The sequence below is a fragment of the Scleropages formosus genome, chromosome 2, assembly GCF_900964775.1.
Source record: "Scleropages formosus chromosome 2, fSclFor1.1, whole genome shotgun sequence".
Taxonomy (NCBI): Eukaryota; Metazoa; Chordata; class Actinopteri; order Osteoglossiformes; family Osteoglossidae; genus Scleropages; species Scleropages formosus.
Window position 1 is genome coordinate 9825177 of NC_041807.1, and position 26967 is coordinate 9852143.

Sequence of the window (26967 nt, forward strand, 5' to 3'; positions counted from 1 at the left end):
CGCGAAGCCATGCGCGCACACGACGAGGTGGCCATATTTTTGTAAGTAACGCGCGCGCGTTCCTGCGTCCTCACAGAAGAATAATAACCCAGTTTACGGCTTTTCTTCCAAAACTACACAATGCTTTCCCTATTGGCTGAATTGCTCAATGCAATTAGAAGGGAACTTGGTTTGTGAAAATATCCATTAAATAAATGTAACAGTGACTGAACGTATCGCAAACGGACGGATTACTTTTCCAGCAGTTTTCTGTAGCCGTGCGAACCCACGCCGGCCGTGTCGGTACTGAAAACACAGCCGACAGCTCGCGGCTTTTCAATTTCGCGTTCCTTTTCTAAACAATTCTTACAGCCCTGTTGTTACACAAACATTTTTAACACACACAGTGTGTGTCCGCTGCGGAGAACCGTGACATTTTTACAGCAAAAACTTCAGCAAATAGGACTGAGATTGATGGGAAGGTTTTATTTATATAAAGCCAGGCGATCAAAAGAAGGCCGGTAGTGAGATATTAATATTAAGTGTGGATCGGCTATTCATTTTGATCATGTGTGTAAATAGAAAAAGAGTAGAATCGAACGGCTTCGGCCAAAGGGGGGACAGCGAGCTCCAGGCACCAGTACAGGACTGGTTCGCTACTTTTAAACACAACAGATCGTGTAAAGCGCTGTATTTCCCCGCTGTTTTTCTCTCTCACAGTAGCGACGAGGTTAATTAATTTTAAATACGGATAATAACACAAATCAAGCTCCGTCGTTGCTGATCAATTCATATTTACCTGCTGAGGCGATGCCCTCGCGCAGAAGAGGCCCTACGCTCTTTTAAATGTGCATAGTGTCCCTTTTCTTTGTTCAAGTCGCCTCGACATGATTCTTCTCTTATCCCCCAAGCAGCGCGTCCGGCATATGCTGAAACGGCGATCATCTTATTTTTCAAAGTGCACTTCAGTGTAGTTTTGTGCCTTCCTTCAGTGTCAAGCGTTTCGGACAATTCAACGGCACATTTATTTGGCGTTCTCCCCCTGCTTCCATCGTGCAAACATTTTGGAAAACAATGTTTTAAATACTGATTGTCGAAATGAGGCCTACTGCACCGCCATTGTTACAATGATTAAAAAAAATAATAAATAATAATAATAAAACACCGAGGTAAAGAATGAACAATTAAAGACTAATAAAGGTGAACTGCTCGGAAATGTAAAACGATGTCTAAAAGCAAATAACTGGCCTCTACGAGTTCTCCTGTACAAGAGCTCCTGTCAAACCCCGGGCGGGACATCCCACAGCAAACGGGTATTCTCGCAGAATAAAACAAAAACCGACGCAGACGTAATTTGCCGCTAGCTTTGCAAAAAAATGTAAAAAAAAAAAAAAAAAATTACATTCCATATGCAGCCACAACAGGACTAAATATTAATCCAGAACAGCTGTTCGGTATATTGTGCAACAGAATAATAGTACAATTGCAAAAGTACCCCGCAAAAAATGACACCGCAATCAAATAGCTTCGAGAGTCTGTTTATAAATCCTTGAGATACAGCGGTTGTAAACGGGTTCCGACCAAAATGAAACAGTTCCATTTTAGGGTGAACGGCATGATGGAAAATAAAATCCGTGTGAAGATATGTTTTCTTGTCCTCCTCCTTTGTTCCCTTAAAATGTCTTGAACCTGTGACTTGGCGGTAGAGGCAACGGGGATCCCCCGAGCTGCCACTTCCACACGGGATGCGACCTGCGTGGTGTCCCCTTGTCCTTCGCTGAGTTTAAAGAATAAGCGGGACTCAGGTCCCCATCAGTGCCAACTATTAGCGCCGGCGGGGGTGGGAAAGTTCCCAGGAGGTTAAACAAGGGCTTTCTCTCAGCTGCCACGTTGCCAGATCCACGTTTTCGCTTGGTAGCTCGGGAAAAACCTCGTGGTCCTGCACCACATGAAGATCGAGCTCCGGAAAGCGGCGTCCTGTCCACCTTCGAGTGTGACGTATGAAGTGTCCTCGGATACCCGCCCCGACCTCCCAGCACCAGGCCCCTGTAGTGTCTTCGAACTCTGGCACCGATCTCATACTCCACCTCCTCCGGATCACTTCCCAGCGAAGAAGAGCCCTTCAATCCCGAATCCCCTCTTGGAGGACACTTGTGTACCAGGCTCGCGTTCAGCTCCTTGGACCTGGTGATGCTTGGATCTGTAAGCCAGCCGTGACCACCCATTCCCTGTCCATCACGGACTTCAGGGCCACGTGCGTTGCTCTCCGGTTGTGACCCACCTTCTGGAAGTTGCCACCGGCGTTGCTGCTCCTCACAGCTGTCTTCTTCTTTGACCTTCACGTCATGCTCGCAGTGGTGGTAGGAGCGTGGTGATTCGCAGGGGTCCTCCTTTTCACATTTGATAACCCTGATAGGTTTTATGGCTTTGTGGAGCTGCTTAATGTTTGCTTCTTTCGAGAAATTAAGGGGTAATGTAGGAGGTTTCGCTTCTTTGTCCTGCGCACAATGCGGTGCGGAACTTTGCGGGGATCTGGGTCTCTGTCCTGGTATTCTTTGTTGGGCAAATTCTTTGTTTCCCTTTGTCTCTCTGACACTGGCAGCCGTGGGGTGAGTCCTCGGTGCGGGCTGTGGAATTCCAGCGTCCCTCCCCCCTCCATAGGGGAACGGGGACGCGTTGCTCTGTTTCCACAACTTGTCAATTTCTTGTTTATACGCATGAAGAGTAGAGTCGCAGTTCTTGATTTTTCTCGAAAGGCCACCATGATACTGGACCAACGGAATCGCTCCGTCCTGGTTTGCTGCCCTGTGGCTGTGCCGATGATCGTGACGGGAAGCGGGCTCCCCTTGCAGAGGCGCTTTGCTGCTGGGGGCCGAGAAGCTCGTGCGCCTGAAGCGAATGCTCTGCAGCGAAGCGCGGCTGGACTGAGAGCTGGAGTCGGACTGCGATGAACTCTCCTCATCGGTCGCGTCCGAGCTTTCCGACAGGGTTTCATCCTCCTCTTCATCTGAGAGCGCGGAGTCGCTGGTGCTGGACGCGCGTGATCCAAAGTCGGAGTGGTGCTGCTCTTTCTCTGAGCTGGAGCTGGACTCGCTGTCGCTGCTGCAGAGGTCCTGCAAACCTCCAGGCCGATGCTGGTGGTGGTGGTGGTGGTGGTGCGGGAGCAGCTCACGGTGGACGTGGGCGCTGTTCAAACTGTCGCTGGACACCTGTGACCTGCAGCACGTGGGAAGGAGTAAAACTTGGCTCGTGGCTTTGCGCGAGCTCCGGAATCGGCCCCCTACGCGCTCCCGGCCGCTCCTCCCGCTGCAGAAGAGACTGGACGGCGCCACGATGGCGCACTGGCACGCCACTCTCCTCAAAAGAGAACATCGGCAATTCAGTGCTACGTGTCTGCCGGGTTTTTCAGCTGTTTCATAGTTTTTGCAGTATTTCCAGCATGGCTTGGTTAGTGCTTGCCACTCGTGGCTCGCAGAAGTACTGTAAATTTGAGGTAGACTGCAAGCCGCCGGGGGCGCGACCACCTCCTGGCGTCCGAGCCCCTGTTTAAAAGACCAGGGGTGGGAAACGTCATGCAGGCGTAGGCAAATTTGCTTTTCCCCAAAAGAGCGCAGGGGATCCCAGCGAAACTGTGCATTGCAGAGCTCCGATCTCGGATCCGCGTTCCTCCTTGGGGCTCTCTGTGAGCGCGCCGTCTTGCAGGAGGTGTACAGCGCTTCCACGTCTTCCCTGGAGATCAGCGTGCACTCGGCCGCGTGCAAATCTATGGAGTTGATCGCTTTGAGCTTCCGCAGTTCCTCCACATCACAGTGATGCTTGTGCACCTTCAAGTAGTCCATTCGCTTGTGCACAGTAGTCCTTGGGATGTTCTTCAGGAGGTCCGTGAAGACTTGCGAGAGAGCAAACATTTGCTTGCCTTTGATAACGAGGTAACCGAGCTTCACACCCTCCATCTCTTCAAAACCACAATCAAAATCGCCCATTTTCTCTATGGTGCCACTTCTAACATCTGGAGCGATGAGCATCCAAAGCCAACTGTTCCTTCTTTATTTGACAGCATTGTGCCGGCGTACCTTTGGGTGACAGTTAATGTGTCCACATTGTTTTTTCATACCTGTAACACATAAGAAAAATACTAAGCAAAAATAAGATACATATGAAAACTCAATCCATTGCTAGGGGCCCGGATTAATCAATGGAAATATATACAGTTTTCAGGACAAATAAGCAGCTGTCCTCTCATGTTCTTGGACCGAGGCTTCCTGGCTGCTCGAATCCATTTGCTAGATGGACAAGAAAAAGGTGCAGCAGATCCAGAGGGCATCGGAGAGGGGAGAGAGAGAAGGAGAGAGCTGATATGAGAGAGAGAGAGCGAGAGAGAGAGAGAGAGAGAGAGAGAGAGAGAGAGAGAACAGGAGCACATGTGCAGCTGCTCTTCCCGAACTGCTTTGGCTACAAATAAAATGAAAGAGGGAGTGAGCCAAGTGAAAAGACACCTTCATCAATTACTGCCCTCCGAAACCAGCCCTGATTGGACGCCGCTTACAAGGTGATGCAATGAAAATGTATATTCCATCCTGTTACCACTCCCTTCGCTACTCTCCCCCGTCTCCCCACCCCAAAAACATTTTTTTTTTAAGTAAACAATATATTATATTTAAATACTAGAACACAAGATTAAAAACACATCAGGTATTTTAATATAATTTAAATGTTTAATACAGTATGTGCTTAATTATTGGTTCTGATTGGGTGTAGAAATATCAAAATATGTAACATAAATGATTTATTTTAACATATACCTTTCACTTAGCTGAATTAAAATCCAACGTTTGGATTCATTAAGTTATTTTGTCGATTATGTTTTTGATGTGAACAAACACTGATTTGTGTTATTCTCTACAATAGTACAGAAAAATTCAACTCGTTGGGAAATAAGAATAAACACAAAAGTTCTTTCAGTTTTTTCTTCGGTGTATTTTTATCCTCCCGTTGCGCACAGCAGCCTCCTAAAATGACCAATAATACCAAGTTGAATAACTCTGCACTCAAACATACGCCTTTTAATCAAAATGTAAAGGAATATCAGTTTTTTATTTCTAAAATGCACATTATTAATATCAGAGACGGTTTTAGCACGCTGCTGAATGTGGGAAACAGAGTAAAACCATAGCACGGTAATGTAAGAGACCAATTTTAGGGAAACAATTACCTGTATGCAATGTATGTGAAGCTATGACGAGGAGAAACGGGAAAGACATGTGGGTTAAAAATGGAGCGCTGCTATATAGTACAGTACTACGTCCATAAGAGCGCAACTCATCTATTCATCATGGACCCGAAGGAATTCGGAGCGATACCACAGGCCGAGGTATTTGTGGTGGAGCTCTTGCGCAGAGGTCAAGACCACTGATGTGCCAGAGCTTTGCTTTTCTTGCCCATTAGCTTTCCATTGTTGAAACTGCCACAAATTAAAACAATTTTTATTGCCTTTACATGCGACAAATAAACACGTTTTGTTTGTCATTTAATTTGCAATAGTCGCATTAAATAAAAAATTAGTTTTACACAGTTTAAAACAGGGAGGTTGATTTTTAAAAAAATCAATCAGTTGCGTTTGTTCATGTGTAAATGTTTCAGGGTTATAATGGTGTGTGTATGTGTGTGTGTTCCATATACGTATACATATACATATGTCTGCTAAATTAATGAATGTGAATGTATTATATTTACTCAGATCTGTCAGGTAAAAGAAAGGGGCCTTTCGGACACTTTTCCTGATGCATGATGGGAGAAATCTATTTTGCCCACATCTCTGCGCCCTGGGGAGCACAGCTGAGGGCTTCGGCGTTTATTTAGGGGATTAGTCTACGATTTGTTGGTAATCCTGGAAAGGTAAAATGTGTTAAATGCAGGCTTGTAAACGGGTTACAGTCAAGTCTATATTTTATGGTGTTACATATGTCCTCCTTGTTTCCTTTCACTTTGGGTAGATGTTTTAACTGAAGGCGCGAATAAAGACAAAAAACGCTGGTGATGAAATCAAGAAATTAATGTAAATTAGTATTTTGAACCTATTTATTTTATGAAATATTTTAATTTCCGTGAATCATGTTTTTCCATAGCAATGTTTGTGAGTGACATCTTTCAGCTGAGACGTAAGATATCATTTACATATCACAGTTAATATGCAGTAAAGGAAACACAGATAAGAGGTGTCGAACATAGACAAAGGAAGTGATGCTCTGGGGCCCGTTTAGCAGCCCGTTGACATCGCATTTGCAGTGGTGCCGAAAACCAGCATCGAAGGAATCGGCAGAGCCTGGAATCCAATAAGGAAGGAGTGTTGTCTGTTTGACCCCGAGTGGGTCACAAGTGAGAAACAGAGAATCGGAATCAGAATCAGAACGAGTTTTATTGCCCAGTGTGCTGAAGCACAGAAGGAATTTGCTGTGGTTGTAGGTGTCTCCAGTATTTACGGACAAACTTGCACAGAATTACAGAATAAATAAATAAATAAATAGATAAATAAATAAATAACACATTTACAGAGTATACAAACACGAGAGTATAAATAGTAGTATAAAATACTAAAAAAGTAAATAAATACGAATTAAGAATTAATTACCCCATTAACCCCAACATTAACCGCAAAGAACATGAATTAAATATATGAGCGAACAAATAAAGACACAAATAAATAAAACATTGATTTAATAAAGAAGAGCGAATAATAAATAAACAAATGAGAAATAAATGTCAGTCAATCAACATTAATTAACATTCATTTCCAATATTGTAGGAAAAGACAGAGCCTAGAGTCCAACAGGAGGGAGCACTGTGACTGTCTGTTGAACCCTGAGTGGGGCACAAACGGGAATCCTGCAAGATCCACAGCATCACATCATGATGCGCACATCATGCTGAATAAAAATCTAACATTTTTTCCTCGTGTGGACAAATTGCAAGGCAATGCCTTAACCGATTAGTCAACAACTGGAACGACATTTCCCGTTGATCTGCCTTTATCATACACCTTGAAAAAAGCTCACTGGAGAGAGATTATCATTATTATTACAGTACTACTGTCCCGTGTGCATTACGCGTACGTACCAAGACCAATATTCCCATGTCATGATCGCGTAGCCTGTCCTATTTGTAATGCCTGGCACTGTGGTAAATTTATTTATTTTTTTTAATTTACGAGTTACTTGCTGCAACCACCGTTTTTTTTATTCTCGAAGTAAACGACGGCGAAACGCGAGCCCCATATTTATGTTCCATGTTAACAGAGTAATCTCGAGAAGTGAAAAGCTCATCCGCGCTTCCCAGAGCAAATTGGAACGGGCTCGGGGTGCAAACGTGACCTCCGCACTAAGGCGGGGGGGTGGGGGGTTCGGGGGCGGGGGGGGGCACATACTTGCAACAACGTGCTCGGATTCTTAAACACACACGGAATTCTTAGGCGCCGTAAGAAATATGTCCACTTCACACGCGTGCCATGTTCACGCGGGAGTCTCAGCTATTATGTGCATGGTGAAGACGGAGCGCGAGAAGTTATGAAGATATTCACAGATGAACGAGTAGGTGAGTAGTTATAGCTGCTTACATCATGATACATGCGCGTTGCTCTGAATTTAAATGGCCGAACGAAGCCCAGCGTCTTTTTAATGAACGCCCTCAGTCATCCTGCCCCCATTTCTTTCCCCAAAATCGAGTACTGCACTGTTTTATTTGCTGCTTTTTTTTATGAATGCAGAATGGGTGTGTTTTTTTTTTTTTTTTTCTGTGTGCGAAAGCTGTCTGAAACATGTTACTAACTTCAACTGTTGAACCTCATTCCCATTAGACTAGTTTGGCGGAAAGAATAAAAACGTCCTGTGACAAACAACACATTTTAATTGACAAAAGCCCGAAACAAATAAATTAAAGTATGACTGAAGCAACAAATAATGTGCCATGCTGTACATCAGCAGAATGTGCTCCTGGAGACATCTGTGTGTAAGATAGGAATCCGTCAAACCTAACATGATCCTGCTAAACTGTGCTGCTTGTTTTATACAAAAAAAAAAAATAAGGTTGTTTCTTCAGGGACAAACAAAAAACACGCACAAGCCAGGGCTCGATACTCAAAGTGCTCACACAATTTAGCAATGTGACACCCGAGTGTTTCAATGGGGGGAAGGGGGTGGGATCCAATAACCTTTCACCTTCCCTTGTTCTATTTCTGTGTAATTTCGCGGACCGTCCCATTACCCACAAGCCATTGCTTACATGGTTTGTGTTTGGTGAAAAAACCACGTAAGACAATCAGCTGTGTTCTAACCATAATATAATTATGTAAGCAATGATAATATAATTATGTAAACAATAATGGGCTTGTTTACTGTGATAAGCGCGGAGATCAGGCGTCATGACATGGATATCAAATTTAAACCATCCACATGGTGTTTGAACCACTCTTACAATTTATTGATAATTTTCTGAAACATCATCATGTGTTGTCTTCAGGTAAATCAAACGGCAAAGTGGCCCTGGGAAGGATGACTGTGCTGAAGCCTGAGGATCGCGGCCCAGCGCACTGTACTGGTGTAGAACACCAACCAAGTGGGTCGAGTACCGTGGCGTGGACGTGGTGCGAGTCGAGACGCAGTATGGAGCAGGGTGAAAACAGCGTATCGTGCTGCACTGCATGGGCACGGGAACAAAGGATCCGAAAGCCAGCCTTCAGAAATGGCACAAAAAACAGTGATGTAGGACTGTTGAATCTTCTGGAACTGAATGGCGACATGTATAAGAGGTACTGCATGTATGACAGAGGTATAAGTAACCCTGGTAAAATAAAACTTCCCTTGATCATTAGACTGCAGACCTTCAGTCTTGTTTGTGACATCATGTTCATATGATATGGCCCAAAAGGAATGATGCGCTGAATATTGAATATTGCGGTACTGAATACCAGTTAAAAGCTACATAGTGCATGTATAATTGGGGTATAAGAAAAACTTCCCATTTAACATTATTATTTCACAACAACAGTTTATCTAAGGTCCAGCCTTTTAAATTAATATTTTACCAACCTTGAAGATTAAGACATTCAGAATCAGATGCAGCGATCTGAGAAAGAAAGAAAGAAAGAAAGAAGCGAAAACTTCGGAAAATCCAGCATATTTGTACTATTTGAACTATTGTTTTACTATTTGGACTATTAACACTACATGATACGGGGTTGTTTCGGTAGTTATTTAACATTTACTACTTTCACGTTTAATTATACCCTCTTTTTTTCCTATGGATCCCACATACAGTGTACGTGAATTACACACAACTACAAATATAATTAAGAAAAACGATCCTTGCGTTTCTCAAAATCATGTAGTGCAGCAGGTCCAGCAGAGCAAAGTCCGCATGAAATGACTGTTAAATCACCGTATAGTAGGATGTCAAGAGCGGTTCTGCTTCACTGCTGGGTTCCATGAAGCGACGCTGCTGTTCCTGCTTGGTATATCCTCAGCTCTGTTCTCATTTTACACTGCTTTTACACTCTTCCCTGAAGTACAGCAGCCTGGATAGAAAGTAATCATTCTTTTGTTAAGTGCGATATCATACTGTACTCACAATGGATACCCACACTCGAAATTTAGTTCAATTAAGCAGAAAGTATAAATTAAAAAATAAATCATATATTTATATCATCATATATTATATATATTATATATATACACACACACACATGATATGTAGACCGGCTTTATCCATCTTTGATGCTATTTTCTGGTTTGAAAGTAGCTCCAGGGTTGCGCTGGGCACTGAAAAATCTGTATATCTGACCAAGTTGTACAGTACCAAAAAAAAAGATCCGCTCCTGGGAGTATTTATTTCCTTGAACTCCCGTTTGACTTTTTACGTGTAGGACACGACCTGATCAGCTGCTACCTAAAATCTCCTCCTGCAATAATCATGTAGCCAGTGACAGGCATGGTGTGCAATTGCTGTGTAACGTTATTAGCACTGCTTTCTGCCATGTATTACTTTTATTAAAATGACTATAGTAAAGGAGCAGAAAGACTTGGGCATAAAAAACACCGAAATACGGAAAGATAATACGTGGTGCAGAAGAAACTCACTGAGTTCGACATGTCAGCATGCAAAAAAAGTCTGGTATATATGTTAAATTATTACATAACTCTTACAATATGGTGTTCTTTTCTACATCATCATGTTATAAATAAACATTGAAAGGCACGAAATACTCATTTTGCGGTTCAGCCACGGTTCAGACAAATAACAACAGACCGATAACTAAAATTTTTTTCTGAAAAAAAAAAACATTCTCTTTTATTCTGAAAGTTACTGCAGATGCAGAGAACTAACAGCCCATAGATTTTTACTAATTGCAAAATGTTTCATGTCATTGCTTTGCTATGCCTCCCCCAAACCCACAGACACAGAAGTCTCTCAAATCTTAACAAGTAGAAATATTGCAAAAGTGTTAGCTGTAAGACAATGTAATAATTTTAACAGGACATACTGTAAGTGCATGCTGTCTTTCAAATACATAATTACCATGTTGCTAATATTTATGAATGAATGAGAATGACAGCTTTTTTGCTTGTGCTGCAGTGAGGCACATAGGAAAGAGCAGATGCATAATTCCAGATGAGAATGGTAGTGAGTGTCCTTGGAATCCAGGTCAGAATTCATATCCTAGTACACTATATAATCCACAGATATGGAGCAGTTTACCAACCCTGATGATATGAAGGAAAAACATATTGGATTTAATTTTAAACTTTGTTCTAAGAACTGGTATTGCAAGTGACTGCTTTATCCCATTTAAGGAGTATCTGTTACTGTTACCCCTCTGCATTACCAATTTGTTAAATGAAGAATTTTTGCACAAAATCATAAAAGTAGGCAGCCAGGGACTTGCGTAAGATACACCCACTTTATAACCACCTTATTTTTTGTTTTTGAACAGCTATTGGTGCTGTGTTTTGCAGTATTTACTGTACTCTGTGCTGATTTAAATTTGAATTTTCTAGTTTTTATACGCTTTATAATGTTTATCAAAGATCGAAGCAGTCTGAATATGCAGTAGAAAATATGTGATTTTTAATTGACAGACAAATGTTTGTTGCAAAACGCTATACAAAAAAAGTAACTGAAAAATTTTTTGTTTGCATTTATCTTGAGTAAGACAATCTCCCGTAGTGGGATGAGAATTTGTGCGCATCCTGTCTTCTGCTAACCTATTTCCTCTTTAAAGATATATAATAGTACATGTTCCATGGCCAGGCTACTACTAAAGATCCAAAATGAGGCACCAGCCAGGATCTAGTGAATAAATGACCTTCATAACACAAAGATACAAACTAGCTGTGCTTAAGGCATGTGTCTGGCAAGGAGAAGCAGCCAAAAACTGACTGCACTGACACAGCAAAACACTGATTCATGACTAAATTTACCACTCAACTTCATAATGCATTACTATATTTTACTACACTGGACATATTTTACTACATTGGACAGTCACATTCCATAATAATTAAAAATATATGCAGTCAGTACTGTGTGAATGTGTGGGATGCAGGATAAAAATTAACAAGGAGACTCAAGGCCAACATTTGTTAGTCTGGAATAGGCAAAGAATCAATTTAGCCTTGCCACAAAAACATCTCTCTCCATCTAGCACACGATTGCTAAATAAAGCCACGTAAGACTGATTGTAAATAATCAAGAGAAACTTAAGAGAGTTATGTGTGTTCAGTCAGAGCAGATGCCAAGCTAGTGTGCTTTGTCTTGCTGAGCTCCTGTCCTCCTCCCTTCACACTGCACTCTGCATTCAGGCATTTCAGAATTACACCAAATAATTGATAGTCATTCCCAGAAACCTTCAATTTCCTGAATTACACCCAGGACGCTTGTGTACTTTAAATTATTGTCAAACATGATGTGTCTCTGAAAAGGGTTAAGCCAGTTAGGATGCCAATGAGTGTGTGCAATTACTGCATTTTACATGGGGGGAACAAAAATGGAAGGGTATGATTTTGTTCATCATTTCCATTGTTTTTACTTGCATTTCTCTTGTATATTTATGTAGTTTAAACAATATGTGACAAACAATTTTAAATTCAACACTTTAGACAGCTTAATGAAAGAACTCTCTCCCAGTTATTTTGCATTTGTTATTATAAAGCAAATACAGTATGCAGTGCATTACTATGTTGTGAAAAATATTTCACCAGATACACCTGAAAAATACAACTACGGGAGTTCTGAGTTCTGGATCTAAGAGTTTAGTATTACTGTAGCTAAATGCTTTGATTCTTTAAATTAAAATTTAGTTATCCTCCAAAGCTGAAACATTTCATAATAGAGATTTTATGAGATCCATCCATCCATCCATCCATCCATCCATCCACCCACTACTGAGTGTTCATATGCTATGGTGATCTCATCATGTCACAATTCCCTCAATTGTTTCAGTAAATTACACAGAGTACACAATATATTCAAAAATAAATTACCATATATAATTTGGAGCATATTGCCTGTATCCATTAATCAAGTTAGTAGAATGTCTGAACATCAGTCTGTAATGTCTCTCACTCTGAAGTTCTCGGTTCAGTATCTACCTTGCAACAAAGCCCAGTCACTTTATTGTTGGCACAAACCCTTTTCCTTCTTTCAACTTTTTCTGTCACACTAGTTCAGCACTCAGTAATGGCAGATCAAAAAATATTATAGGTTAAATTGTTATAATCCAGGCTGTTTGGTCTGCCAGCTTAATTACATCTCCTGGTTTGCAGCACTGAGATTCTCATGCTTTCGGAAGCAATTTTTAGGTGTTCATGCATATCTTTCAGCTGCAATATTTACCTGCTGACCTTGTATATTATAAATTCCACATTTTTAGGGGTAATTATATGATACTTGTCAGGTGTTTTTTGCAGTTAAATCTGACAGCAGACATTTTTGTTAAAGTGAATGCTAAATTATATCCTTAGTAATTGGTACTGGGTAAAATCCCTACCATTGGTAAAGAGCACACACACACATTGGCTGAAGCCGCTTGTCCCAAGCGGGGGCGCAACGAACCGGATCCTAACCCGGCATCACAGGGCGTAAGGCCGGAGGGCGAGGGGACACACCCAGGACGGGACGCCAGTCCATCACAACATTGGTAAAGAATCTATAGCCTAATGGTTTGTAGTTACAAAAAGATAGCAGTAGGCCCATAAGTTTCTGATGATGTCCATACTGTAAGGATAATACTTTGCCAAGGCCACAGAATGACTTTAGGCAGTCACAGCTGCCGGGGAGGGTCACAAAGAACTCTTGTGGTAGACCTTTGCATCCGTTGGTATTTTGTTTCCCCTTTACCTTGACCTGAACTGTAACATTCTTCTGACTACCCACAGTGAGGTCCCAGCACCATGGCTTGTTTCACAGTGTCTTATTATTTAGAGAGTTTGTTGGGGGGGTAACTGTGGGGCAGGATGTTTGTAGCGGTCTGGACCCTGCCTGTTAGGCTTTACTTCCGGGGTAGTTTTATGATCAGGCATGCAGTTGCGAGGAGGTCAAAGAGAGGTCACACCAGTTCTTGTCTGCAGGACCTGGGGGCTGCAGCTGCAGGTCTCAGGTAATAAAATGATGCATCAGAGTCAGGACTGACTGTGAAGTAGGGGTGAAATTGTTTTGCAGTCACATCTGTCATCGTCAAATAATTAAATGGGGGTTGATTTTAGCTAAACAGCAACGACCCACTGTAAGGACTCATATTATTCACTGCATTGGTTCCTGTTACACTCTGAAATATTTGCATAATCTAAGTGTGTCGGCAGGGGTTTGTGAATGTGCCTTTCTAGCCATCCGTTTGTCAGCCTTCATTGTTTTATTGTTTTATTGCCTTTTCTTTAATAGATTTACAGATTTTGTGTGAGGTTTCTGAGATGTTCGTTACTTCATGGTAGATTTGTTCTTTAGGTTTTCTTATGTAATGCACGTGCTTTCCACCAATTACACCTTTTTGTATGGTGACTTGGTTGTACAGTTTATTGCCACATGATCAAACCTGAAATGACCGGATTTTGGAAAGGCCAGGCAGACCACTACATGGCAGTATTACCTTTATGTTGTATCATATTTAATTTTCAAAACAATTGGCAAACTGAAACACTAATTTTTAAAAAATATGTCACTTCATTTCAATCTTTGAAGAGATTTAACTGAAAACAACTTTTTAAATAATAACATAAAAATATGTAAATAGAAATTTGGTAGGGAAATGTAAATGTTGTGCTATCTTCCGACATGGTCTTATGATCATCAGTCATTTTTGTCTTCATTGACTGGGTAATTACCAAAAATAAACCCCAAAAAAGTCATTTAAGTACTTAAAGTGATTTTCAAGCATACAAATCTCAGTATGAAACATAAAAATACGTTTTGGAAGTTCAGAATTGGAAGGAACCATTATGTTCTTTGCACTAGAATTCTCCTTCTAGTTAAGAAAACCCATAAAAAAATTAGACAATATGATATGCTTGGATGGTACTCGCAATACAGGAACCCCCCTCACTCATATTAGCGCAGTCAGAGGGTGAACTGTAATTAAGATGGTATTGTGGTCTATGTTGAAACAGCACTCTCATCATACTGGTAGTTGTGGGGCTGAAAAGAGCCCAGAATTCCACAGGTGATTACAACTGAACATGGCTCATGACTGAGAACTGCAGCCACTCAACCTCCATACTTTCCACCCCTTAATCACATGCTTCAGGTTTAGCAAAGGAACAATGCTTTTGTCGGACACCAGCACTGAGATCAATGATGACTTTCCTACTAAATAATTAGTAAACAGATGGACTTGTACTTGTCTGGTCACTACAGGGTAGAAAGTAGTCACAGAAGCTCAAAGACTAACAATGCAGGTAGCACAGCAAGTAGTGCAGTTGTCTCATAGCACCTGTGTGGTGTGAGAGGTGCTGGGTTTAATCCCTGCCCAGTCTGCATGGAGTTTGCTTGTTCTCCCCTTGTCTGCATGGGTCCTATGGTTTCCACCTACAGCCCAAAGACATGGTGTTTGGGTGGAATGTTCATAATGTGAGAGAGAGAGATTGTCTTTCCCTGGTGGAGGGATGGATCACCCATTGTAAGGAGTGTAGAGTAGGGACAGCTGGTAGTGTAGTGGTTAGAGCTACTGCCTTTAGAACCAAAGGTTGCAGGTTTGACCTCCAGCTGTAGTACCCTTGGGCAAGGCATTTACCTGAAATTGCTCCAGTAAGAATTACCCAGCTGTCTAAAGGGGTAAGTAATTGTAACCTGAAACATTTTAAGTTGCTTTGGAGAAAAGCATCAGCTAAATAAGTAAATGTAGTGTATCTTGCACTGTAATTCACCTTAGGTGAATAAAGTGTAGGTGGGTAACACTACACAGTGTTCATTGGAAGTTGCTTTGGGAAAAAAGTGCCTGGTAAATGAAGTAGTGTAAGCGATGCAAAGATCTGTTTTATTCCCATCTGTGTTTTCCCATCTGCGATGGTGAATAAGCATGAGGTTATAACGGCATTTTATTTTTTTATCTGTTCACCCATCCTGACAAGGGTGCTGAGCCAACTATTCTTTTTCATTCCCTGCGGAGTGTAGTTTGCTGTGTACCAGGCTGCTTTGTGAAGGTCAAATAGAGAGCAGTTGAAATATGGGGCACTGTGAGTGCATCTGTAGTGCAGGGAACTGTGGAGCAAATGTCTGTTAAGACAGCAACTGCCGTATAGTTCAGTACAGGTAGTCCTCAAATTAAATGATATGTCACTTGGACTTGGACTTACAACGGCCATCCCATCAACCTGATTACATGATTTTCAAATCCTGCCATTTGGTCATAATGTGAAGTGACGACTACTCCATCTTCTGCTTAATAACATTGGCTGACCACGCTGCCACAAAGCACGCACATTTCTTATTGACTCAGTCAAGGTTTGTCAGCGGTTGAGTTTTATTTACAAAAACTTTACATTTATTGAGTATTTTGTTCCATTTTTTGCAATAGCTAGTAAGCGAAAACCTAGGTATTCCGGTGGTCCAGAAAAGGAAACTGATTTAGAAATAAAAGTTAAAATAGTATTTCAGCATGAAAATATTTTAATACTATACTGTCTCTATGGGGGCATGGTGGTGCAGCGGGTTTGGCCGGGGCCTTCTTTCTGATGGATCTGGGGTTCAAGTCCTGCTTGGGGTGTCTTGTGATGAACTGGTATTCTGTCCTGGGTGTGTCCCCACCCTGCGTTGGTGGGTTAGTCTCTGACTTGCTGTGATCCCCACTTGGGACAAGTGGTGGTCACTGTGTGTACCGTGTTAATATTATTGTTATTCTGTTTTTATTTTAGAATTAATATGTGAAATTTGTGAAAACCATTACAAAACCCCTACAATCTATTATCTACATACATGTATGTACGCACACATACATATATACCTAGATATATAGTTATATGTATTATAATACTTTTGCATCTATTGTATGGTGTATAAGAGGGTTTACCTCATACGATTAGGTCAACTAATAATGAGGTCATCAGAAAGATACCCCATCACAAGTTAAGGACTATCTGTATTTGACCATGTGACCAGAAAATCTAAAGATAAAACCTGAAAGGAAACTGTGCTGTAGTGACCTTGAAATATTTTTTGAAAGCTTAACTTTTAGTGTTCCTGCTGTTTTTTAGGGAGTAGCAGGTATCATAGTGGTTGAAGTCTTTGCCTTTGGGTTCAGAGGTCCGGGCTGCAAATCTCACTGACTGCTGTTGCACCCCGCAGTAAGGTGTTTACTCTAAATTACAGTAAAAAGTGCCCCAGCTGTGTAAATGAGTGCCATTGTAAATAGTGTAGTATTATTAGTCACTTAAGTCTCACCGAAATGAATAAATGTGAATTTTGTTCTATGTGTCAGCCATCCACAGGTAAGCCTTACATTTGAGAAATTAAAATATCATGTAGGACTGAGTTTTGGTTAAAGAATTTTTAATTTTTTTTGGGACTGCTTATGGCGATACATTCAGTTAATTGAAATTTACATTTTACATTTACATTTATTCATTTAGCAGACACTTTTCTCTAAAGCAATGTACATCTCAGAGAAAATACAATCTGTGCATTACCTTAGGAGAAAGAGACGTAGCAGCAGATGTGTGACTCTTAACTACAGTTAGTTTCCTTCACCATATGCACCAGAGTTCATCACACAAGTAGCTGCATAAAACTTTACCAGAATATCGCTGATTCCTAATCACCTTCGTGGTGGTTTTAATTTTGAAATTCATAAAAGAGCCGTGACATAAATCGTTTTTCAGATGGATATGAAATAAAATTGCTTTGTTGTCATTTATAACGTTCGGCATGTTCTGGGAAACTTCCAAAAGTGAGCTGAGACTTAGTCCTTTGTGGAGGTAATGTGGCTCCTTTAAGCAAAAGCCTGTGTGGGTAATTTGACCTGTAGTAGCTGTCGTCCAGCCTCGGCTGATTCGTAAAAAAGGAGAAATCAGTCAAGCCGCCCCCTGCCAGATCTGTCTTTCACTGGTCCCTTTACCCGCTAATCTCACAGATGATCAGAGCGCCTCCCTCAGGCTTTGTCTGAGGCTCCTGTTTCACTCCCGGTGGAGCAGACTGAGTGCCAGCAGCTGGAGGAGAAATCCCAGAGGCCAGGCTGTGGTGGTGCCTGACGGCAACTACAGTTCCCCAGTCTACTCGGCTGGGCTTTCAAGCTGCAGATGGTGCAGTCCTTTCAGCCCCGCCCCCTCCCAGCAGGGTCTTAAAGACTGAGTCCCACCTCCAGTGACCCCACCCACAGAACAAAGACCCCTCTCTCACAGACTGGGGCTTCAAGTGGGTTCACAGATTAGGAGTGTAGAGCTAGTGAGGATGAAGTGATATAGGTATCAGCAAGGGGAACAAAGTAAATAAGCAAGCAGTCACTGACGTTTTATCATTGCTATAGAAAACATTTTCGGGTTAAATGTATCACCCTATGCACAAATGTATTTAATACGTGAAACGTGTGCAATATATACATACATACATGCACACACATTTTATATATATTTAAATTCAGCATGCTAACATTTACAAGTATATATCTGTGGTGTAACTTTTAATGAACAATACATTTGTTCCTAGTCATTACAGTGAAATTGTGAAGTGGATCATTTGCAATTGAAGAGCTGCAGGTAACATTTCTGACTAGTAAGAAGGGTGTGGCTATGTGTTTTCTAATTTGTGATCAGACATTAAAGTCTGCTATGGCTCAGACAAGACTGAGCTTCAGTTATCTGAAAGATGAACCATGGTATTAGACTTATATTTATTCATTTAGCTAATACTTTTCTATAAAGTGACAAGGTAACAACTACTACCCATTTGTACAGCTGGGTAATCTTAATAGAACAATTTACAGTAAGTACATTGCTCAGGAGTACTACAACTGGAAGTATGGTTTGAACCTGTAGCCTTTGGGTCTAAAGGCAGTAGCTGTAACCAGTATGCTACCAGCTGTCTGACTACCAAAAACATGGTTATCAGCGATATTATAATTAGTCTTTACAGGTGGCTCAGTTTGAAGATTCAGTCTAATACTGTTTCCTGATATTTGTTATTTCAGAACTGTGTAATTTTCTAGTCATGTGAACCATATTATGGAAAATTTTGTCATTGCCAATACAGGTGATAACTGTCAGAAAAATAAAGCATTGCTACGGCAAAATCCCGGGGGTGTGGTGGCGCAGCAGGCTTGACCGGGTCCTGCTCTCTGGGGGGTCTGGGTCCTGCTTGGGGTGCCTTGCGACGGACTGGTGTCACATCCTGGGTGTGTCCCCTCCAGCCTTGTGCCCTGTGTTGCCGAGTTAGGCTCCAGCTTGCTGTGACCTCGCTTGGGAGAAGCAGTTTGAGACTCTGTGTGCGTGTACAGCAAAATCTGTCAGTTCACCTTTGGTCTTGGTTACAATGTCACCCAGCTGAAATTTAAGACAGCCAAAAGTCCATGGTTTCACAATATTAGTTCCCGTCCAATGGAGAATGGCATATGATATTGTAACTGAGTTAACTTAATTGGTCTCAGATCTAGTATAATTAAATATTATAATGTTATAGTTATGGGCAGCAGCTTAAGTAAATGTTCAAAGTTCCTCTATGTGGAAATTAAACAGTTTCTCAAGTCACGGCAATTCCTTGAAAAACAAAGGAAAACAAATGGCTGTTGAAGTTAATTGTTAAGAAATACAAGGTAAATGTTACAGATTGTGTGATGCAATTGTATTAATTTATTAGGAGTTCAGTGGATCAGAAAGAAGTGCATTTTGAGACCCTTCTTGAATGTTGAAAGGGATTCAGCAGTTCTGAGGGAGAGAGGGAGATCATTTCACCACAGTGCTGCCAAAACTGGAGCCTGTACACTTTCAGTTTTAAAGTTCTTTTGAGTGAGACTGTAAAGCATCCGGAGATAAAAGAGTGTAATGGACTGGGGTGTAGGGAGTGATCAGGTTCTGTAGGTATCAGTGTGCAGATCCTTTGACTTCCCTTTCGGCCATAACCAGTGTTGAGCTTGATATGGGCAGCTAGAAGACAAGAAGAAGAGAAGAACCCAATGGAAAAAGATGAGGAAGGAAGACACATGGAAATGCTTTGGTAGGTAAAACACAACTTGTGCAGCAGCAGCATTCTGGGTCAGCTGTAGAGCCTGGAAGACCAGATAGGAGGTGGTCAAAGTAATCCAGGTGGGATATGACCAAAGCCTAGATTAGGAGGAGTGCATTATTTTGTATGAGATACAGATGGATCCTAAAAATGTTGTACAGGCTGTATCTACAGGACCAAGTTATGGCTTCAATGTGTTTGGTGAACTAGAGATTTGAGTTGGTCACTCCCAAGTTCTTGAGCGATGAACAGAAGGAAATGAGAAAATTGTCCAGTTTTATACAAAGTTACCGAGAGCTGGACAGACTTGCTGAGACACTGATGATCCCAGTCTGAAAGAAATGAGGTTGAAGCTGGTGGCCTGCCATGCTAGAAAAATCTCCAAGAGAAAACCTGTGATAAATGAGGATACATCTGGAGCTACTGGGGAAAAAACAAAAAAGAGCTGGGTATTTTCAGCATAGCAGTGATAGGAGAACCCATGAGAGGCAAAGACAGGGCCAAGGGACGAGGTGTAGACAGAGAAGATTAAGAGGCCCAGCACCAAAGCTTACAGAACATCAGTTGAGAGAGACAGAGGGGTAGACAGGAAATCACACCAAGTCACCTCAAAGGTTTTAGATAAGGACTCATACCATCTCAGTGCTGATCCTTTCAGATCCAAACTGTTCTAGAGATGACAGTAGCATTTGGTGGTTGATGGTGTTCAATCCTGCAGAGATATTGAATAGAATATGGACCACGGAAAGGGATACAGCTCTATCCAGCTGGACTATTTCCAGCACTGCAAGGATAGCAGTCTCACTTGAATGTCAAATGTTGAATCCAGAGTAATAATCATCAAGGAGATTATTTTGGGCAGGGAATAAAAACAATTTGTTGTAGTCTACTATTTCCAGAGCTTTTGTGAGATGAAGGAGAGGAGAAACTGGCCTGCAGTTCTGGGCTGAGTTTAAGGCCAGAGAGGAACCTCTAACAATGGTGAGATGTGGGCAGTTTTAAAAGCAAATTGAAAGCAACCAGAGGAGAATGAGGGATTACCGATAGAAAGGATAAAAGGAATAACTTGTGGGGAAATTGACTGTAAAAGGGGAGAAGAGATGGGAATAAGGGACCAAGTGGTGGTTTGGTGTTAGAACTATAGGTTAGAGAGGTTGAAATGAAGTGAATGAAGCTTTGCTAGGAATTATGGTATGGATGGGGGAGGTGGATGCTGAGAATTTGATGGAGATGGAATTGACTTTGTAAAGGACAAGGCAAAATCATCAGCAGTGAAGGTGTAGGAAGGAGGAGGAGGAGGGGACAGGAGAAAAGGAAATGTGGTGAAAGGTTGATGGGGATTGTGGACAGACCAGGATGATGGATAGAGAGAACTGAATATTCCCATCGGGGAGAGATGTGCAGGCTTGTCTGTCCACCCTTGCTGCCTTTGAGTAGAAGGAATAGTTGATGGAGAGGGCTGCAGGTGCAGCTCTATTTTCAGGAGTGATCCATGTTTTACTGAAGGGTAAGAGGTTGAGCGAGAGGTTAGAGACATAGAGCATGAGGAAGTCTGTCTTCAGACTAGCAGTTCCAGAGGCCCATGGTGAAATTAAAGATTTTTGTGATATTGGAAACGTCTGAGTCTGTGATAATGGTGATAGCACTTGCTGCGGTTATCACGGACAATTTCAATGTCAAACATTTTTGGGGTAAGAAGAATAATATGGACAATGGTACTCATGTAGCAGCGGTAGGTTCTCTCAGTAGACTCCTGCAGGCAGACTCCCTTGTCATAGCACCCTGAGTCTTAGCACCAAGAGGTTGCCATTAACACTGCTGTTCCATGCCATCTTCCTCAGTAAGAGGCTGAACATATTTTATGAATGGGATAGGGTTTTTGTCTGCACAATTTTCATGACTACTGTGTTCAGCAGCTTCACTGGAAACCATTGAACTACATACCTGTTTGTGTTGGGCTAACAGCACTGTATGCTGAAGATGACAAGGAACAGTAGTTCATGTACACTCTTGCTGGGTGCCTTGGTGTGTTGTAGTATGGGCAGCAGTGCGGAGTAGAGGTGAAGGAACATAGCTTGTTCCAGGTCAGAAGTCCAGCTGGGACCCCACTCTTTATTCCTCAGTGAGGTAATGAACCATGATTGTTTGTGTAAAAGACCTGGTTGTGTAACTGGCCAAAGTGTCCGGTAAGATGGAATAAGTAATGTCATCTGCTCAGCAAATAAATATAGCTGAAATAAATTGCCACTCACTTTTTTGAAAAGAACAATCACTCAAATGGAGAGGACAAGAACAGAATCTTTATGGCAAAACTGCATTACTTCAGTTGATAAACTACCATTAATTCATTCATTTCTGTGAAATGGCTGTACAATATTGAAACGCTCTCATATGTGCACAACATTTTTTTTTGAACACAGATGCATGAAATGTGTTAGACTTCATCTTATTCTAATAATTTAAACTGTTTTCAAAGTTTGTTGGCCTATAATATTAGTTTCATAATACCACTATATTTTAAAATGGACACATGCTTGAATATCTTGAAACAATAAAGGTAAAAAATCTTAAATCACAAATATGACTTCTAGGGGAGACGTTGTGGCATGGCGGGTTCAGCGTGTGGTGGGCCTGGGGTTCAAGCCCTGCTTGGGGTGCCTTGTGACAGACTGGCATCCCGTCTTGGATGTGTCCCCTCCCCCTATAGCCTTATACTTTGTGTTTCCAGGTTAGACTCCGGCTTGCCGCGGGACAAGCGGTTGTTGAAAATGGATGGAAATATGACTTCTCCTTTTTGTCGTCTTTTACACATATTTTTCAAATATCTGTCCTATTACAAAAACAAAATAACAAATGCTTTTCCTTAATTGTGTAGATAATTTCATAGCCATTTACCAAAATGACTGAAATCCTTGGATAGGCAGAAGTAAATATAGTTTGTTGCTGTCTTGGAAATGGCCTACAAGTGTGATTAAGGAAGAGAAAGTGAAAATGACAGATGTTGCATATAGGACAACGTCATATTATTATTATCATTCCATATTCATGAAACAGTTGGGGAAGTGTGTCAGAAAACTGGTATCATTGTCAGTTATCTGTTTTTTCTGGCCATTGTGAATGTGCTTGATTTGCATTAAGTGAAGCACCCTTCCCCCTGCTCTTGGGACCCAGTTCAAAGGTCATGGGACATTGGCCTGGGGCCAAATAAAAAGTGGAGACGAAAAGTCTCTAAAACGTGGAGAGTTCACATATTGCATGGCAGTATACTGGTGTTTGCAACCACATTATCTGGACAGTTTTTTGATGTTTACATTTACGCTTACATTGCATTTACGTTTATTCATTTAGCGGATGCTTTTCTCCAAAGCGACGTACATCTCATAGGAGAGAGACATAGTTGCAGACACGTGATTCTTAAGTAGGCCTATAGTCAGTTTATTTCTTTCCAGCATGTTTAAATTCCGTGTCTTTGTGAAAGTGTTTCCTTTGCAGTTGTAATTCTTTTATCTTGAGTCGGTGGTTTGCGCCTCTTGTAGGATTCCTATGTCAGCGAGGGCTTCTCAACTGAGCATGAAGGAAATTCCCTCAACTGCCCCACTCCTCACAACAGAGCAACTGAAAAATGCCTGCGAAAGCTTAGGGTGTAACAGTGTTGGATGCATTACTTTATTTTGGGTGTGTAAAGTAATTTTTGACTTTATGAGAAAACCAAAATATTACCCATTAAATTGGTACAATAAAAAATCTTAATTTTCAGTAACCAGTTAACACAACGAAACAAAACAGGCCAATTGGTAATATAGGACAGAGAGCCATGAAGCTGGACACACACACTGCTATATGTCCTTGACATTTTATAACTTGGCATGCATGGGAAGTGAAAAAGCATTTTTTCTAAATAACAGACTGTTGAGGTCTAGCATAATTTATGTAAAACAATACTAATTTATGTAATTTTTTTTAACCGTGAAAAGTTGTAATAGTATTACAGCAGTGTAACACTTGGTTAGGTTATACTTAGCACTGTTATGACACAAAAGATTCTGCTTATAGGAAGTGTAATAGAAACATGAATCTATCCAGTCGAGATACTTTATATAGTTTTTGTGTGCATTTGTTTTGTGGTATTATTTTTGGAATCAGGGAGTTAGCAGATGTAAAATTGCTGTCTCTTACATAAGGCCTGGTGTCCATGTGTGGGCAAACTGGGGGCTGCATGGGCAGTGATGGCCTTGTTTGCCAGTTTCATTTTGTCTGATAAAAGCACCCCTGCAGCTTGTGACTGTGCAGTCATAGAAGCAGATGTGCCAGTATGCAGGAAACACATCATCCTCATGGAATAACATTGGTCCCCAGTTCAGTTTTTCTTTTTTTTTTTTTTGTAACTCTGTTCTCACAGAGCAGATGTTTTGGGAGGAGAGTGTGGAGGAGTCAGGTGTGCCCCCCTTCCTCCCCACAATCCATCAGTGACCTGAAGCTCTTAAATTACAATTGCAGCAGGATTGTAAGTCTGAGTAGCAATTATGTTAACTAGTTCAATTAGTCATGGTGTTTATGGTGCCATCCAAAGGAGAATCACAGCTGCAAACACAACCGAAGCTTTAACAAAACAGCTTTATAATGGACCACAAATGATTTAATATAGGTAATTTACATTAATTGGTTTACACATTATGGATTTTAAATTGACCTCAGGTCAATTTAAATGGAACAATAAATGTAGCAGGCCTGCGGTTTCGCTTTTTGTAGTTTACAAGTTCATCTTAAATTTCTCCCTGATGGAAGTAAAAGATTATATTTAGCAACATTTTACAGAAATCTGACTTATTTAGCTTTGTGTATATGTTTATATTTGTATGTGTGTGTCTGTATATTAGATTTGTATATTTCATTTCTGATTTGATACTTGTAAATTATAAACTTAGAATGTATATGTAAAAATTGCATATACATTACATAGCACAATAGCTTTTATCATCATGAAATATGTATTCTGTGTAGAGTTTTGACTAAGTCAAGATTTCATTGATTTGTTAATGACTTTTACATAGTATGATCAGCTGTGTGAAAGAGCAAGTCATCCACACTGGAACTCATATTTACACATAAAGGTCATCATTCTTTATATTCTCATATAATGATCCTGCAACATCTGATGATTGTTTTTCTCCTCTTTTCTGAGTGTCTAATGTGGTCCTCTCTATTTTACTGCTTATTTTTGTTGCTCTTTGGGTAGTGATGAGACTTCTCTCTTTGGCTAAGTTCCTATTCCACATTTCACAGCCATAGTGAGAGTAGTGACAATGTGGATACTGTGCAGTAAGGCTCTTCTCTCAAAGGGTATCTTCTGTTTTTAGCACCAGAATAAAGGGTTCCTAGTGTCTGCACAGCTCTCAATGACCACATGATGATGGTGGTATGCGTGGAAAATGATAGCTGTTAAGAATCTCACAAATTATGATAGGTCATCACATAGAAAACCATTACTTGCCTTTTACCATCTGAACCCTTGGAAGACACAACCAGAATGACTTTCTTATAAATGAAATCAATAAAACAAAATGGATATTTGGAACAAAAAGAGCAACTGAATTAACTACAAAACGAGAAATGGAACTCGGGTCTTTCTTGGAGCTTCATCCGAAAAAGACTAAAGTTGAAGGCGTGAGCTTTTTGGTTAAACCAAGACCAATACCCAACATCCCGTTGAGTTCTTGGAGGCTCAGAGTTATAGAATTAATAATGGGGACTAAATGCAACCCTGAAACTTCAGGACCATTGCTGGGCATGAATTTGATCACAATGAGAGTCGTTTTACGTGTCTGTCACCAGAAAGCCTGCTTGACTTTGTGGAAGAATCAATTTTTTCATACCTCACTACGGTGGAAGCAAGACCTTATTTACACGAACCCCTCTCCCTAGCATCGACTGGCTCAAAACTTCATTTCCCCCGCTGTGGGCTTATTTTACTTCCTACTTGACAAATAGGAGTCCCGTTTACATTACAAAGGTAGTGGGCCGTCTGATTAAAGGTTACTTCAGGTTTCCAGAGGGAAAATAGAATAAGAAAGTTGATTGCTGAGCACACTCTTTTATAGTCCTTAAGGTGATTTTGTTTGACTACTTGTGGGGCAGTTTTATTTATCCTTTTAATGTGTTTAAGAGCCTGCAGGGATTAGGGCAGATGGGCAGGAAACAGCTGGATTTGTGCTAACATCTAGAGGTGAAGCCACATCTGTTCAAATATGCCAGGCTGCTGTGTGAAGGAGAAACTGATTGACTGGTGGGTGCTGGACAGCAGGTTGTATCTGTGAGGTCTGTGGTGACAGGTCTTGAACCAAGAGGTACCAAGAAGTCCATGTATCCATTCATTTTCATTAACTGCTTGTCCTGGTCAGGGTCACAGTGGTCTGGGGGTTACCCAGGAATCACTGGGTGCAATACTGAGGAGGGGTATAGCCTGGATGAGATGGCAGTCCATCACATGGTAGCCACACACGTACACAAACACGCACTCAGTCATTCATACATTACAGGTAATTTAGCACCACCAATTCAGCTGGACTGCACGTCTTTGGACTTTGAGAAGAAGCCAGAGCAGCTGGAGGAAACCCACACAGACACGGAGAGAACATGGAAACACCACACTGATTCAAACCTATGTCGCTCAGGTACTGTTACCCCCTGCTCCACCATCCTGCCCTCATGTTGATGTTTTTTTTTTGATAATGAATTCATATTCATAGTGCAATGAGAGTTCTGATTGTCAGCAGTAGCATGGAATTCACTTTTTTGATGAGACTGAGTGGTGCAGTCTAGTGTGTTCACCTTCTTCTGTGTCTGTTGCATATTATCCTAAAAAGGACTTAAATTCTTTTGTAACTTCAAACAGGAAAAGTCCAAATTTCAACATTTATCAACAAAGTTCCTAAACTTGAAGGAAAGCCTTATGGCATTGAATAAATGATGTTGTTTTCTCAAAGGAGAAAAAATTAGTGAAATATTTCTGTGAAGAAGCTATGGCTATCTGAACTAAGCAATATGGGGTTTTGATTTTGGCTGTGACCAAAACTGAGACGAAGGAATGAAATTTAATGAAAATGGTCAGATTCTCTGAATGAAATTCAACACAATTTGGTAGATTACTTTATTAATTGAGCTACAAAATGGTCAAAGGATCTTATGATACTTACAGGGACTGACCACTCCCTACACTCCAGCAAGAGTGTTGTGCTTGTTAGCCTGTGGCCGCTTGACAGTCCACACGCGACAGGTCCAAAATCAAAAGTCTGTATGTTC

At 41.2% G+C, this 26967-nt stretch overlaps 1 protein-coding gene across 1 annotated transcript; it reads right to left on the bottom strand.

The window, feature by feature from the left end:
* Positions 1-1452: 1452 nt before the first annotated feature.
* LOC108939716 (SKI/DACH domain-containing protein 1-like) lies at positions 1453-4591 on the bottom strand. Its single transcript, XM_018761284.2, has one exon. The coding sequence runs from the start codon at positions 4002-4004 to the stop codon at positions 1653-1655; it is 2352 nt and encodes a 783-aa protein (XP_018616800.2). The 5' UTR covers positions 4005-4591; the 3' UTR covers positions 1453-1652.
* Positions 4592-26967: the final 22376 nt, after the last annotated feature.

Bases quoted from the DNA above. Each gene is read 5' to 3' on its own strand.
- LOC108939716 (XM_018761284.2), bottom strand. From the start codon at position 4,004: ATGCTCATCGCTCCAGATGTTAGAAGTGGCACCATAGAGAAAATGGGC.